The following is a 17221-nucleotide window of genomic DNA, read 5'->3' on the forward strand; positions in this document are numbered from 1 at the left end:
AAGAGAGTTTTCCAGTTGCTGGTGAATTTGTTCCATCATGCTCGATATTGTAGCTCTCAGTGACCCAAAGGAGAATGAAGTGTCAACAGTTAAATGTTTCCAATCTCGAGATTCATCCAGGCCTGTTTTAGGAAGATCCTGTGGGATAAATGTCACATTCTCAGTATAAACCTTTTAGTGTCCCCTGGATCTGGATATTGTCCTCGCATACTGACATCTAGCATTATAGAGGCCAAATGACTCGTTTAATGATAGAAAAATGCCAAAAGTGTGGATGTCTTACCTGCAAGTCGGAATTTTCTTCCAACTCATCAATGGTCTTCCTGATTTTGTCAATTTCCTTCTGCAGCTTTTTGACCTGATCTTTTCCTTCTCTACTCACTCTCTTTCTCCTAAAAATAAAATATAGTAACAATAGGCAGTTTCATTTATTGATGACCTTAACATTGGTGCAGTTAATGTCATAAATCACTGCGATATTTACTGAGCCACCCACCTCTCCTCCAGAGGTTGAAGGGCCTCCTGCCGATCTCATCCACTTTCAATATCAATCTCAGCCAAGGATGAGTGCACAAGACACCCACCAGTACAAATCATGAGATCAAATTAAATTAGGGTTCACAGCTCACAAGGGTACACGGTCATAGATGGCCCTTCAATCTCTTCTCTAAAGAGGCTGTGGACTCTCCACGACAGTGGCTGCGGGTAACGTAATGTCCCCATGATCAGAACTGTTATTACCTGCAGTAGATGCAGTGTTCCTGCTGGCGATAAGGGCTGGTTGTTTTAACCATCTGATTTCCATCATTGACTGCTGTGTAAGCACTTTGCAAATGACGAACATGCTGCGGCACAGGTCACGCGCAGCTGACATAATAACGTTACCGTTTAAATTGACCAGATAAATGCAGCAGACAATATTATTTAACCACAATTACAATTTATTTACTATATTCTTCTTCTTCTTCTTCTTCATCTTCTTGTTATTGTTATTACATATGTAATATTTTTCGCTTTTAATATTTCTTTTATTTTCACTTTTAATTTTTCAAATGAGGGTGCATGACGACTCAACTGAGGGTGCGATGCACCCTTATGCACCCCCGTAGAACCGGCCCTGATCTTCTTGATATTTTCTATTCTATATTTCTATCATTGACCCCTATTTTGTATGTAGGCCACTCTTAATATTTAAATGTTTTCATCAAATATAACTTATTCAACAACTAAATTCAATAACATGTTTTAATCACTTGGCAGTGCGGGTTAAAAAACAGTGGTGTAGTTAATAAAACATAATAATATCAAACATAATATTACTATTAACTTTATTGTGAATTAAAACAGAACGGTAAAGGAAAATACAGTTTCAGTCTCTCGATTGGAAGCTTATGCATTGTACCATGAACCTGTATAGACCTGTAACAGTAAACTGCGTGAGGAGTTGGAAAGGTAGTTCGGAAAATCAGTAATATCTTTAAAAACTACAAGTCCCTTTCTATCAGCTGTGCACCATTATGGGGTAAATACAGCCTATTTACCAATTCGATCAAATATGAAAGTCAGCCGAATTAGTATTGATACTGCAAGGAGACGTATTGTGTGAAAAGAAATGGAAGATGTTGTTTAATTTCTGATATATTTATGATCCACGTCACATAGTGCTGCGTACCGGTACGCCGAACCGGTACTGGACTTGTAAAAAGTTTCGGTTCAAGTCCGGTTAAAACCGGAACGTCGGGAACCGGTACTTACGTATATTCTCCTTTTTGTTCTAAACCATCTAAAACCTTCCATAGATCGAGAAATTTGCGCTAAGAAAAGACGAAAAACATTGTTTTGGCTTCTGATATGGCGGCCATTACTGAACTCACGAAGTCTCGCAAAATATCGCAACTGCTCGCGAGATTTGTGTGACGTCAAGGGAAGCTGGCTTAGACATAGTGGACACTGACAGCGTGGGATGCTGGTTGCCATATTTGGTAGTGTAGCTTACTGACAGCATGGGATACTGGTTGCCATATATGGTAGTGTAGCTAAGCTAACTCCTTTGTATGTAAACACAATGCCGCGGTGCTTTAAATCCAGTAAGGTGTGGGACCATGTGACGAAACTGCCGCTAGATACTGCGAAGTGTAACCTGTGCGGGAACGTGATCAAGTGCGCTGGGGGAACATCGAACATAGCGAGGCATTTGAGGAGAAACCACAAAATAGAAACAACTCCACATGCGGCCTCAGCCACATTGGCGGCGATGTTTGGCGACCAAAATAACAACGATCAAGGTAAGCTGAACAATACTTTTGGAGGATTTTCAGTTCAGGAAATAGGCTTGTAAAAAAATTGGCATTCTTAGCATTATAGCAAGATATACTAGTAGTAGCATCGGTCCGACTAGCCGACTAGGGCGTTTATTCAGCGTCATCTTTTATTATTATTATTATTATTATATTATTATATATATATATTATATATTAGTATTATCAACTGATTCTTAAATACTACATTTTTTTTTAAATCATGGCAAGTTTGCAACGGTAGGTATTATGAAATCTATGATAGTCTTATTTATTTTGCATGATCACCTGGCAAGATAACTAATAAACAAGTAATAATATATTAAAGATTTCTTATTTCCTTTATTATTTACACAGTAACCCTGAGAAAGTAGGACTATGCTTTGGTTAATTGGTTAATCAATTTTATTTTGCTTTCAGCCAAGGCCCAACCTCCACGTGCCCCACAGCCCCCACCTGTGTCCCACACTGCCACTACTGGGACACCTGCCTTACCATCACTAGATTCATTACCGTCAACGTCAAGTTCCACTTCCACTGTGGCCAGCACTACTGTAACGCCTTTCACCTTGGCAAAGCTTACCAAGATGCCTGCAGAGAAACAGCATAAGATAACCGGCAGATTGTGTCATTACATTGTAAAATCACTGCGCCCATTCTCCATCGTGGAAGACACATACTTTCGGGCATTCCTAAGCGAGCTGAACACATCCTACAAAGTCCCAAGTCGTGGAGAAGTATCAGAGAAGTTCCTCCCCAAGATGTACGAAGTAGCCCTTCTCAATCTCAAGACTGAGCTACAAGAGGTGGAGTACGCGGCCTTGACTGGAGATGGTTGGACATCTAGGGTGGCTGACCATTACTTAACACTGACTGTCCACTACATGAAAGACTGGGAGATGAAAGTAAGAGTCCTACAAACGTTGAAGGCAGAAGTTTCCCAGACAGGGGACAACATCGCGGCCGAGATTGGACAGTGTTTGGAAGACTTCAGCCTCAAGGGCAAAGTAGAGGTAATGACCACTGACAATGCAAAAGCCATGGTCAATGCTACTACTAGTGCAGGGTTTCCACTGTCTCTAGGATGTTTTGCCCACACTCTGAATCTTTCCACACAGAAGGCCATGAATGTGCCAACTGTAGGCACAATGCTAGCTGTCATCAGACCTCCCATCATATTTTTCCGCAACTCATATCTTGGCAAGATTGTGCTAAAGGAGAAACAGAAAGCGCTGGACAGACCATCACACAACCTAATCCTGGATTGCAAAACCCGCTGGAACAGCTCTTACATGATGGTCGAGAGATTTGTGGAACAGTACCCAGCAATAGTGGCTGCATCATTCGATAAGAGACTTAAGAAGAAAGACAGCTTTAAGAAGCTGCAACAATGCACAGACAAGGACATTGAGAGGATGGAACACTTCTTGGAGGCGATGAAGCTCCCTTACATGATAACTGTGGCCATGTCATCTGAGAAACGCCCAACATCAGGACAGGTGCTCCCCATGATCGACAAACTGGAAGTCCATCTGGCTGAAAAAGAAGAAGATGAGAAGTTCATCAAAGACATCAAATCAGCAATCAGGAATGATCTATCTACCCGGTACCAGGATGATGCAAGGAGAGAATTCCTTCAAGAGGCTACCGCCCTAGACCCCAGGTTCAAGGGTTCCCCTGTTGTGACCGTGGATGTGTGGGATCGGATAACAAACAAAATCGAAGTTGCCCAGGCCCAAGTACAGGTGAAGAAGGAAGCTGAGGAGGGGGGAGCTATGCCACAGTTGCCACTAAAGGTCAAACAGGATGGTCTTCGTGACACTGACACACCTCCTCCCGCTAAGAAGGCAAAGCTAACAGCCATGGAGGAAATATTCCAAGATGAAGACGATTTCATAGTGACCCACATTGAGCCACCCCTGCCTGTCCGACTACGTATTCAACAAGAAATCCTGAAGTTCAAATGCATGCCAAAGCTGAAATCAACAGATGATATTATTGCTTTCTGGGGGGGGAAATCTGATGAGCTACCATTGCTCAGTACATTGGCAAGGAAGTACCTGATCCTGGTACGAGTGTACCAAGCGAGCGTGTCTTTAGCACTGCTGGTGATATAGTGTCTGCCGAAAGAGCAACACTTCACCCAGACAATGTCAATATGCTGTTGTTCTTGAACAAGAACACATAGACTTGTACTCTTGCATATTGAGTCTTGTATATACATCACTATGTATGTAGTTGTGTTGTGTAGTTAGTAACACATGTAGAGTTCTAGAAAATACATGGTGTAGACACAAGTTGGAAGGGGGCACAATAAACCTGACAAGTTTGAATTTGAGTTGATTATGAGTTTATTTTCAATTGATAATTAGCTGACAATAAGTTCACTTTAGTTACTCACACAACTTGACACAAGTCCGGACTTATAAGTCCGGACCTGAACCTGAACCTCTGGACTTGAGTCCGGACCTGAACCTGAATGTGAGTCCAGGTACACAGCACTAATGTCACATATTCTGTTTTGGCTGCATTTCTTCCAGTTTGTCCAGAAGTCTTCTCATCAGGGCTCTATAAATAGAGAACTACGGCAGATGAATAATATTTAATGCAACCAAACTGTGTATTACAATGCCGTTATGTGATGACTTCCAAAGAGAAAAGCAAGAACACTCGGAATAAAGTATTATTAGACTTTTTAATCCTGTCTGATGTTTCTGTCCCTTGCCCTACATCCCCTCCCATGGGAATGTACAGCACAGCAGCCTTGTGCAACACCTGCAACATACAAAATGCAACTTACTCGAGGCAGAGATAAATTCAGATATGTATCAAAGTACGAGCCTTTATTTTTTCTCTGCTATCACTTCAATCACCTACAACCCAAACTACTCTTAGCACTTAGCATGTAGTTGCTACTTCACTTTATAACTTCATACATGTGTCCATTAAACATTCAACGACACCCACTTAAAATAAAAATAGCAAATGAAACTATGGAGCCTCATGTGTTCAATGGGTTCAATGTTGAACAGAAACGGACTACACCAGGGGTCGGCAACCCCTGGCACGCTTGCCAGCATTGGCACGCGGCACCGTAACCAGTGGCACACTAGGAATAAGTGGAATAAGTGTGCAAAAATATTGAAATTGTATTTTCGGATCCTGAACGAGACCGCAGCCAGAGCGCGTCTCCCCGTTACCTGCGGAAGGAAGCCATGCACGCAATGCAGCCCCGCTCTCTTTATCTCCAGGTGACATTCTGCCGCTTTCCTCCGTGGTGCAGTGCTGATCGTTTCACCACGGAGGAAAGCACTTCACTAATTGCAGTACCCATAAGGAGCTATACAAATGCCGCAGTTTTTGCGTGGCTGTGTATTTAGTTGAAAGCCCAGTGGCGATCTGCTCATCTCTCATCGACGTAATATGCTACAAAGGAGCGGACTGGCCATCTGTGTGTTGAACTTTCCTGTCGACTCCCAGACCGTAGTCGAGGAGGGCAGAAGCAACAAGCTTCAGGTTCAATAACCCACTTTAGAGAGAGGCGAGCCCTTCTTGGGAGGCCGTTGCATTTATTTAGCTGTTCTTCTGTTTCACAAAATACATCACAGACAACTGTTTTTCTGCTTCCTCGCTTCACTTCCAGAAACATACACACGTTCTCTCCATAGGTTCTCTCACTGTCGCTCTACCATCCATAAACACACATGCACAAGCCACACCCCCCTCTCTCTCTCTCTCTTAAAGGGACAGCGATCTCATCTCACTCTGCATGACCCTAATATCATAGTATGTGTGCTCTGGAGAATCACAGAACGGACGATCGTCTTTATTATGATGCCGTTTAAACCAATTATTTAACTGTGTTTGTTAAATTCGGCATCATGTGAGTTGCGCTGACAGGTCCACACACACTGCTTCACCGAAGCGAGGCTCCCCCGCCCTCCTGCTGATAGTTGACGAGCGTCAAGCTCCTCAACCCCCCCCCCCCGCGTTGATAATTCTCGATCGTTGGCACGCTGATAACAATTATTTTTTTTAATGGCACTTCATATCAAAAAGGTTGCCGACCCCTGGACTACACTATGAAACAAAATAGCATGAAAACATTGTGTAAAATATATAAAGAAATATACCTTTTTTTCTAAAAGGCTCAACTTCATTAGGCCATTAATAAATGTTACTTGACCATTCTTACATTTAAACAAATGTTCATTTGATTTCATTAAATATATTAAATCCACAATGCCCTTTTAGCCCGTTTTAAACTAGGAAGCTCAACAAATGCTACCAACTTCACACTTAGCTTGTGTTAGCTTGAGCAAAAACAACACAGTAGTAATTCCAATTCATCCAACTAATAGCAAAGAGACAATAACTCAGGGTTGCCAACTCTCACGCATCTGGCGTGTGACACATGCTTTCACTCTCAATCTCACGCTCTCACGCTGCCCAAACTATTCTCGCGCCAAAAACAAGATGAACCGGCGATCGTCTTTGGCTGGTTATTTACAATGTTGAGTTGAAAGCTGCTCAAGCTGTCGATACGCCCCAACCACTCTTAACAACGTTAACAGACAGCAGAGCAGTGGGAGCCGGTGGGTCAATCCGACCCGTATTGCGCATGATCTAAGATCCAGTAGAAATTATAAAAAAGTAAAAGTTTGCTGCTTATTGTTCTACTAGGCCAAAATAGAGTCAGAGTATATGAGAGTGAGAGTGGAGTAAGTCTGTAGATTTGTGTGTGTATAGGCCTCTCACGATAATTAATTTTGTTGGATAAATCTTCCCAGAAATTATTGCGATAAACGATAATATTGTCGACACCGTTGTATGACCATTTTAGACCACTGACATAATGATAATATATAATAATAATTCAAGTACATCCTTTTAAACTGCTAGTCAAATCCTCATGTGTAAATGGCAATTTATCGAGGTCAGAAAAGTTATTGAGCTAATTTTTATTTATCGTACAATAAGTCAATTAATTGCTTATCGCGACAGACCTATGCACACAATAAAACAGTGGAAACAAACATGTGTTTGACTTTCATTAGTGAATGAAACGTTGTGCCCTTTATAGTCTGTGTCCAATATTGTGTATTTGTATATATTGTACATATATCCTATATATATGCTAAAGTCCCGCTACTGACACGATAGCAGTCATTTAGTGCGCATATGTGTAATCAAACCCATGATATCAAAATCTCACTCCAGCCAGGTACCCAAAGTTGGCAACCCTGCAATAACTAACCTTTTATCTGTTCAGCTCAACAAGCATAGACATGCTAACTAGCTGCTAGCTAGCTAGGATAGTCTGTTAGCAGTATTAACTTTTAGCTAAAGCAACCGCAGACTGTGTTTATGCTAATCTAGTTAGCAGCATGAGCTGTCTTCTTTGAAAAAACAACAACATTTGTAATAAAAGGTTAGTGTCTGTGTCTGCTGTTTATTTTTTACAGCTTGTTAATTGTTAGTTGAATCAGAATTACTTTGACGTTATTTTTGCACGATCAGGAGTAAACTGGTGGCTTGTTGCCAACACCAGTAAAGTGGTACTTTCATGAAGTACGGAAAAAAAGTAACGTACTTAAAATGGCGGTTGTTGAGTGTGAGCAGTGTCCAGCATTCAACACTCTGTTATTGAGTCCTATAATGTAAACCTCTATTGTTATCCTAATTTTCCTATCTCCAGTCTTTGAATTTGAACTAGTTGAGAAAATGGACAGAAAAATGACAACTTTCTGCTAAAAAATGAAAATCACATGTCTAGCTAAAATCCTAATCATTCAAACTAAACTACGATTGCTTGGCTTGTCAAGAGTGTTGATGTTTTTGTTTCATGTGACAGGTCATACATTAATCTGCCATAATAAGTCACTCCAAAACACCTGAAAATAATGAGCTCCCTAGTTGAGGAGGTGCCAGAATCCACACAGTGTTAAAGGGATCCTAGTTCTTAAAGGTGGGATAAGCCGGGAGAGAAGGCTGACGGCTGCCTGCATCCCCACCAGACCATCTTTCACACTTCTAATTGGTGTTTACGTTGTGTTAATTGTTACTCCAGACACACAGTAAAAGTTGTACTTGTTTGTGTGTCAAAGTTGTTTTCACAACTCTAGGCTTTTTTCTTTGTAGAGCAGCATGTTTTCTCCATATTTGATTTGACTTTTTCTCACAGGATAAAGACATCATATTAAAAACGACTACTTTTCTATACTCTGATCTGTTTGAACAGAGTATAAACCAATGGCGTCTCAGTGACTATAAAAATTAACTTTATACATTGTATGCCCAATACCACTCTGAGAGTAGAATAAGATAATCATAGAGGCCATTGATGTTTAATGTTCATCTCAAAACAAGGAGACCAGAAGCATCTTTGATGTTTGAGAAAGGAACGATTTAAAGAAAATTAATTTCACGAAACAAGCCAAGGCAAGTTTATTTTACATAACACCTTTCAACACTAGGCAATTCAAAGTGCTTTTAAAAATTGGAAGACATTAAGAGCATTAAGAAATAGTGCATCGGAAACACATTATAAAATGGCATTTAAAAACATTCATTAAAAAGCAAAGATAATAAAATAAACATAATAACACAGGTATAAAATACATGAAAAAAAGGTTACAGTGCAATGTACAGTAAGATATGCATAGTTCAATTAAAAGCAGCGACAAAAAGAAAAGTCTTCAGCCTGGATTTAAAAGTAGTAAGAGTTGCAGCAGACGTGCATGTTTCTGGTAGTTTGTTCCAAATATTTGGAGCATAATAACTGAACTCCTCCATGTTTAGTTCTGACTCTGGGGACAGAAAGCTGACCTGTCCCAGAAAACCTGAGAGTTCTGGATGGTTCATAATTTAGCAGGTGATCAGAAATGTATTTTGGGCCTAAACCATTCAATGCTTTATTAAAATTAATTATTTGACACACAGGAAGCCAGTGTAAAGACTTCAGAACTGGACTGATGTGATCCACTTTATTAGTGTTTGTGAGGACTTGAGCAGCAGCGTTATGAATTAGCTGCAGCTTTCTAATAGATTTTTTAGTGAGACCTGTAAAGACACCATTACAGTTGATTCTACTGAAGATAAAAGCATGGACAAGTTTTCCTAATCAGCTGTGACATAAATCTTTCATCCTCGATATATTCTTAAATTGATATTAGGCTGACTTTTGTTTTAATGTGACTGTTAAAATTAAGGTCAGAGTCCATGACTACACCCACATTTCTGTCTTTATCTGTTGTTTTGAACATTGCTGACTGAAGCTCAGCGCTGACTTTTATTAGTTCCTCCAAGGCTCCAAAACAATTACCTCAGTTTTATCTTTGTTTATTTGACGAAAGTTCTAACACATGAAGCTCAGCGCAAGTTCAGGCAGGAAGACCTATCAATTTGTATTGCGCGTCATGGCAATACTCGCTCCCTTCACTAAATGATAGGGAGCGCCACTCCTCAGCTAACCTATCACTTCCCTCCGTTCACAAGCCTAATCATCGCACCTGTTAATCCCTCTATATATGCTCTCCCCTTTTCCATCAGCTGTCTTCCAGGTGTCAACGCGCAAGCAGCAGCAGGGCTTCGTCCCAGCTCCGGGTATATATTCATCAGCTCCGCAGTCTTGCGGATTAAGCTACAGGCGGCGTTCCCCAGTTGGCTAGCGGTTCTAGCCGGCCACCCCGCAAACCCGGACGCGGAAGAAAAAGACAAGGATACTGAGCTCCACGGAAGTTCCTCCGGCTTAATGGAAATGGGCTACTTCAGGCAAACAATTGACACACGCCTTCAGTCTCTCGAGAGGGCATCACTGGCATCAGGGCCGCTCAAATGCACGCTTCCGGCCTTCACGCGGAACGGGCCCTCATCGCTTGCGAAGCTTCACTCACTTCCGGCTTCAACCACAACCCCTCTCGCAGGCAGGCAGGGCTCAAGCTACATCTCATCGAAGCTACTTCTCCTTCCGGCTCAGTAGCAGTACTGGTCTCTAAGTGCGTCTTAGGTGGCAAGCAGGTAGTGATGGCGAGATGAAGCCTTATGAAGCTTTGAAGCTTTCCAGCCAATTAGTTCGCAAAGGGTTCATCTCATAAGGCTTCATCATGGGCTTCATTTGAACATAAACCCCCTGTTGGTCAAAGCGTGTAAAACAGGCAAATTGGAAATCTCAACAGTTGTGCTCTATCTCATACCAGGTTCCCAATGAGTAAAGCCTTAGAATAACTCTAAACAACGAACATAAAATCCTATTTTCATGTTAACAATATTGTTTTCATTCCAGTTGAACGATTGTGATTGAAAAGCCTATAGGAGGCTGGTCAACATTGCAAAGAGGGATTCGTATTCCTTAATATTATTCATAAACTTAACCACGTTGTAGCTTGAGAAGGCTAAACCATATCAGGAATACATTTATTAACTGCATTATCTCATTTAGCTGTAGCTTCTATAAGCAAACCCTGCGGTCGTGGGTCGGCTGCTTTCCAGCTGAGCCACAGCCCACACGCTGAATCTACCCAAAAACACTGGATATATCTAATCTGCATTTATTCATTTATTTATTCATGGTTTATTCCGACATTTATTTATGCTTATGACATTTTCCGACCTCTATATAAGTGAGGGTCTGAGCGCTTTTAATTCCATCGTGTCACCAGCGGACCCGGGTACAGGAGGGGTAATATGGTTCTTGTTATACATCCATGGGTATTATGAGCGTTGTGGCTCAACGGTTCAAATGATCCGAATCGCTCCCCGAAGCAGTCACGTGGTATCGACAGGCAGCGAGGTTCGTTCGTCATCGATGACGTCACTGGCCCAAAACGATACAAGCCTCGATACATGCTTCACAAAAAGATTCGGGGATTACTCGACACACGCTCCGAAGCCTCGGCGCAATCCGTAACGGGTGTAACGCCTTACAGCATGGAGTAATGCAGTTCGGGTAACTACTACCTGTCACAATGCTCAGTAAGTACCGCTGTTTCAAGCTTCAACACAGCCACGGATGCTGCCCATCCGTTTTGGGGGGTTTCTTTCAGGGAGAAAGAGAAGCTCATGTAAGATGATAGAAGACAGTCTAATCACCCAACCAGCACATCAGCATCTACGTCTCACTGTGGCGTAATTCAACTGCTAATTAAGCTAGTCCTATACCAGGGCTCGACAGTAACGGTTGCCAGGTTGCCATTGGCAACCATTCGGAAAATGTCAACCACTTCTTGGACTTTGGTTGCCATCAGTGGCAACCAGTTTTTAACATAAGAAATAAGGACAGCAAAACGTGCACCCCAAAATAGATAAATGTTCATATTCGTTTTTAAGAGTGATATTTAATTGTTGTGACCAGTCGGAACCTGATACTTAAATTGCACGTGCATTGGCGTGATTACGGAGCCAGAAAGCGATGCACGTTTACTCGCGTGCGCGGTGCGCTGTGTGTTTGTTTTACAACAAAATGGCGAAGCAAAAATAAGTGCTTGACTGCGTGATAAAAAGCTCAGCCAACACCTCAACTTCTCCAATGAATGTTCAAAGTGATTCAACTGATGGAGCGTAAGGTAAAACCCGAACGAAAAACAAAGAGGAATGTTTTCCATTCACTTCCGGTAAAAGTTCCTTCAAAATAAGAGTCCCGATCTTATTACTACCAAAATAAAAGTGCAAAACGAAACTTTACCATAGAAAATGGTTGCATTAAATTATAATCACTTCTATAAAAAGGTAACACATTTTAAATATAGTTAGACATATTAAAGGTAATTTACAGCATCAATAATTAATATCAAATGTTTAACTATGAATGGTTTTCATTTATTTAACATTAGAAATGTATTAGTCTGGCCAATCCAAGACTTCAATGCTGAAGGGGCAATGGGTCTATGGTGGGGGTCAGCACAAAGGTCAAGAAAACCCACATTTGAAAGGGAGACAACGGATGATCAAGAAACTGGTGACTTGCTCAATTCATTTGTGAGGGATCTATGAAGAACAGGACAACAGCAGCACTACTGGTATTTTGTATACCAGCAATTGAGGGTGGACAAGTTTACTACCACTTAGGTTCAAATAAGTGCGTTAATTACTTATTGTAAAGCATTTGAACATTCTTGTGTCACATGTTCATTATTAAGTTGATGTATAACTGTATAGCATCTTAATTATTTAAAATATAAGGTATAAAAAAAAAAGGGCAACCGTATTTCCAGTTGGCAACCAAAAGCGGATGCCTGGTTGCCAGCCTGGCAACCACTTTTAAAAGTTAGCGTTGAGCCCTGCCTATATCATGGGTCATGTCTCAGCATTTACCTAAGCAAATATTATTTCATGCTGCTCATATTGCACTCATATATTTGGTTTCATGCTCACATGGCTTATGTTAAGCAGGGTACGATATTCATGCATCATTGTACTCAAGCTAACAGCCGCATTACATTGTCTACATCTCCCTCTTCGCCGGGCATCGGCTCGTGCCGGCTATCCAAGATCTCTCCAGCTTACCTCTGGTAAACATGCATATAACTGGTGGTGGTGTCTTAAGAGCATTTCAGGGCTCGTTCAGGATAGGTGCAGCAAACCTGCCGCAATCAAGGTAATTGTTCCTCTTCCCTACAACAACCGCTTCTCATCCTACATTCGTCCGAACCCCAGTGCCGTGCTGGCTATCCAAAGGTCTCTCCAACCTTCAAATTGGTACGTATGCATATAACTGGTGTTGGTTCTTAGCATGTCAGCACGTATATTCGCCCCGCGGCTCATGTTTATCCTTGCATGTCTAACCCTGTACGTCCAGGTTGTAACCTTCGGGTCTATATAAAATGTGTCCCTGCGAAGTCAGGTTGCCCCGTACGTCCGGGATGCCCTGTACGTCCGGGATGCCCTGTACGTCCGGGATGCCCCGTTCGTCCGGGATGCCCCGTACGTCCGGGATGCCCTGTACGTCCAGGATGCCCCGTTCGTCCGGGAAGCCCTGTATTTCCAGGACGCCCTGTACGTCCGGGATGCCCCGTACGTCCGGGATGCCCCGTACGTCCGGGAAGCCCCGTATGTCCGGGACGCCCCGTATGTCCGGGATGCCCCGTACGTCCGGGATGCCCCGTACGTCCGGGAAGCCCTGTATGTCCAGGACGCCCTGTATGTCCAGGACGCCCTGTATGTCCAGGAAGCCCTGTACGTCCAGGGAGGATGCCTAGGAGGCATCAGTATGTCTAAATCCCCACATGTATTAACCTCTCATTTCATCCATAGATTTCCACTGCATCCCATAAGGTAAGATTTCATCACGTTCAGTACTTCATACTTTCACTTCTTTTGGGGGTTCATCGGAAACGGTTCTTCCCTTCCTGAATGACATCCTACAAAACCTGGGCCTAATCGCCAAACACCATTTCATTCACTTGTTATAAACTGTCATCATTATGTTTCATTTATATAATGTGACCCGATAATAAACATGTATTCCATACATCACGTCTCTCCTGATTGAAATGAAGCTCAGCGCAAGTTCAGGCAGGAAGACCTATCACTTTGTATTGCGCGTCATGGCAATACTCGCTCCCTTCACTAAATGATAGGGAGCGCCACTCCTCAGCTAACCTATCACTTCCCTCCGTTCACAAGCCTAATCATCGCACCTGTTAATCCCTCTATATATGCTCTCCCCTTTTCCATCAGCTGTCTTCCAGGTGTCAACGCACAACCCTCCTCCACCCCTTCGCCTCCTGCTTCCAACTCAGGGCCAAGCCCAACCTTCTCCCTTCCAACCGGACCTAACCACTTATCACCACCACCAGTGTCTAGACCCGGGGGGGTTCATCTGAAACGGTTCTTCCCTTCCCGAATGACATCCTACAAAACCTGGGCCTAATCGCCAAACACCATTTCATTCACTTGTTATAAACTGTCATCATTATGTTTCATTTATATAATGTGACCCGATAATAAACATGTATTCCATACATCACGTCTCTCCTGATTGAAATCCAGTCATTTATTTTTTCAATGCATTTACTCAGTGTTTGAATCGGAGCATAGTCTCCTGGTGAAATGGTTATGTACATTTGTGTGTCATATGCATAGCTGGTAGCATGTAGATGTCAAAGAAAAGAGGCCCTAAGATGGAGACTTGAGGAATCCCACATGTCATATTTGTCAACTCAGATTTAGAGTTACATTTGGAAACAATGTTTTTTCTGTCCCTTACGTAGGATTCAAACCTATTCAGAACTGTTTCCCAAAGTCCGACCAAGTTTTCCAGTCGGTCTAGTAATATGTTGTGGTCAACATTGTCAAATGCAGCACTAAGATCTAATAATACTAACACCGAAGGTCTGCCACTGTCTGTGTTTAAGTGGATGTCATTGAAGACCTTAACAAGAGCAGTTTAAGTGCTGTGGTGCGGTCGAAAGCCTGACTGGAACACATCAAAACAGTTATTTAAATGCAAGAAATGACTCTGATGTTGAAAAACAACTTTTTTAATTAACATAATAGAGATAACCTTAAAAAGTGTACATGTGTTAAACCACTTGTTTAACCACTATTCATGGTATACTCCAGGAAGCCTGGTGCTTCAATTGTAGCAACAAATGCTTAAAAACTCAAACTCAAGAGCTAATAGTATATTGCTATTGCCCCCCATTGTAATTGTTTGGTCTAAAGCTCAAGTAATATGGCTCAAAACATGTATTCATTCATTTAGTTTTGTACTTAATATATTTTGACTGCAATATTTGCAAATGTTCCATATGTGTCATTTAAACTGGGGATGTCCCCTACACCTTTTGAGAAGGCTGATTTGGTCCAAAAGTACAATTTGTAAAAGGTTTTTTAAAAAGCCTGCGCACCAAAATAATGATTGCGCATGTACGCATCAGTTTTATAGCCCCGTTTTGGTATATATCTTCTACTCCAACCTGACTTTGATCCCCAAATTACACTGCCTAAAAGTGTATATGTTGAAGACCAGTTCAAATCTTCTGACCTCTGATGACCCCATCACTTTTCAACACAAGGAAATGTCAACTGCAGCGTAAGTCTTTACAAAATGTTCTTTACTCAGTTATAAAAATGACATAACTGTTTGTTTGTCAGTCTTGCTAAAACACAAAATATTGTGTGATAGGCTGTTTCTCATACATTGATGAAACCCTCTCTGATTGGATGGCCCAGGACGTCATACTGGAAAGCGTTGTGTATGCATGTTGTTTATTTGCATGGCTAAGACAACCATCAACCCTAACCCAGATCTGTGTGTCTCTGCTGAGGCTCTGCATTATAACTTTGGCTCCATCATGACGTTTGGCCTTTCTCAGCAGCAGTTCTGTTTTCCGGGCTCTAATGCCTCGTGTGTTACGGATCAGTTCAATGCGGGGAGCAAAGTCGCACTTTACTTGTTGTTTGTTTCATGTATGCTGGTTACCATTTTAGGGAACTTTATTGTCATGGTATCAATAGCTCATTTCAAGCAGTTGCATAATCCCACCAATGTGCTTGTTTTATCTCTTGCTCTTTCGGACCTTCTTGTGGGTCTCGCTGTGATGCCCTTCAGCACCAGTCGGACCATTCATGGCTGCTGGTTTTACGGGGATGATTTCTGTATGCTTCACTCAAGTGTTGATATGTTTCTTACCTCTGTCTCTATATTCCACCTAGTGTGTATTGCGGTGGACAGGCAACAAGCAATCTGTAATCCTCTGCATTACTCTAGGAATATCACCATGTCAGTGGCGTGGATTATGGTATGTGCAAGCTGGGCGTTGGCTGCCGTCTTCGCTTATGGTGTACTTTACTCAAAGGCTAACGTAGTAGGGTTAGAGGAGTATATGGAATCGATAAAGTGCCTTGGTAGTTGTAACCTTCTCTTTAACCCCCTTTGGAGCATCCTGGACGGTGTAATTGCCTTTTTCTTTCCCTGCACTGTTATGGTTTGTCTGTACACTAAAATATTTATCGTGGCAAAAGAGCATGTCAGAAAGATTGGAGATATGGGCAATTGTTCAAACGACAAAGGGTTGGTTAAACAGTCTGAGCATAAGGCTGCAAAGACTCTGGGTATTGTGCTTGGTGCCTTTATCTTTTGTTGGATGCCGTTTTTTATTAACTCAATAATCGATGCCTTCATTGGCTTTAACACACCTGCTGCCGTCTTTGAGGCTTTTCTTTGGTTGGGTTACTTCAACTCAACCTTAAATCCAATAATCTATGCCTTCTTTTACACTTGGTTTAAGAAATGCTTTTATCTTATTGTCAATCTGAAAATACTTAACCCCCATTCTTCAACCATAAATGTGCTTACAAATTTATGAAAGTAGTGGTGAGTATTTGTATGGAAATTATTGCATTAAGAGCCGTTTTGAATGCATGTGTTACAGATAAAACAAAACCTAGATGAAAGATGCATGGACGCTTATGCTTTTTTTCGTGCCGCTGATCTCTCTTGCTCAGCCAATGAAAGTGTGAAATGTACTACACCACTAATGCCTTATTTTCCTGTGACAGATTTTTGGTGAGCATTCCAGTTTATTGTCATTATGATTGTAAAAATTACAATTAAGTCAAAATATTTCAATCTGTAAATACCACTATCTAAACGAACGTACATTTACAACATAAGGAACTTTATTGTTTTTATGGAAATTTGAATAACTAAAGGTGTTACTATGAATAAATGCGAACAATTGTTTATTTTTTGTCATTGAAACTAGAGTAGGTTAACAATCCGTGTATCTACCGTCCATTTGTTTTTCTTTATTAAAAACGTAAACGGAAGAGCGTTCGAGAAGCCTTTTTGCTTTTTGCCTTACTAAATGTTCTAATGGTTATTGGAGCGAGGTGCGGGGCGGAACTCACGGAAGTGATTTCAAAACAAAAGCACCCGTTTGCTTGGTATGGGGATAATATTATAAACAAGGGGAAACAAG

General features: G+C 41.6%; 2 protein-coding genes across 2 annotated transcripts; both read left to right on the forward strand.

Moving 5' to 3' along the window:
• Positions 1-13119, forward strand: LOC307032592 (E3 SUMO-protein ligase ZBED1-like). Its single transcript, XM_079670683.1, has 2 exons — positions 1-2285; positions 2718-13119. The coding sequence occupies exons 1-2, from the start codon at positions 2066-2068 to the stop codon at positions 4412-4414; spliced, it is 1917 nt and encodes a 638-aa protein (XP_079526809.1). The 5' UTR covers positions 1-2065; the 3' UTR covers positions 4415-13119.
• A 2395-nt stretch (positions 13120-15514) lies between these two features.
• LOC307032884 (trace amine-associated receptor 13c-like) lies at positions 15515-16606 on the forward strand (the record flags this gene model as incomplete). The annotated part of the gene is made up of 1 exon (XM_079671160.1): positions 15515-16606. One exon carries the CDS (start codon positions 15515-15517, stop codon positions 16604-16606), a length of 1092 nt encoding a protein of 363 aa, XP_079527286.1.
• Between the last annotated feature and the right edge of the window lie 615 nt (positions 16607-17221).

This window comes from Notothenia rossii (genome assembly GCF_949606895.1).
Source record: "Notothenia rossii genome assembly, chromosome: 3".
NCBI classification, from domain to species: Eukaryota; Metazoa; Chordata; class Actinopteri; order Perciformes; family Nototheniidae; genus Notothenia; species Notothenia rossii.

Bases quoted from the DNA above. Each gene is read 5' to 3' on its own strand.
- LOC307032592 (XM_079670683.1), top strand. From the start codon at position 2,066: ATGCCGCGGTGCTTTAAATCCAGTAAGGTGTGGGACCATGTGACGAAA. The intron at 2,286-2,717 runs GTAAGCTGAACA...TTTTGCTTTCAG, and splicing joins CCAAAATAACAACGATCAAG to CCAAGGCCCAACCTCCACGT.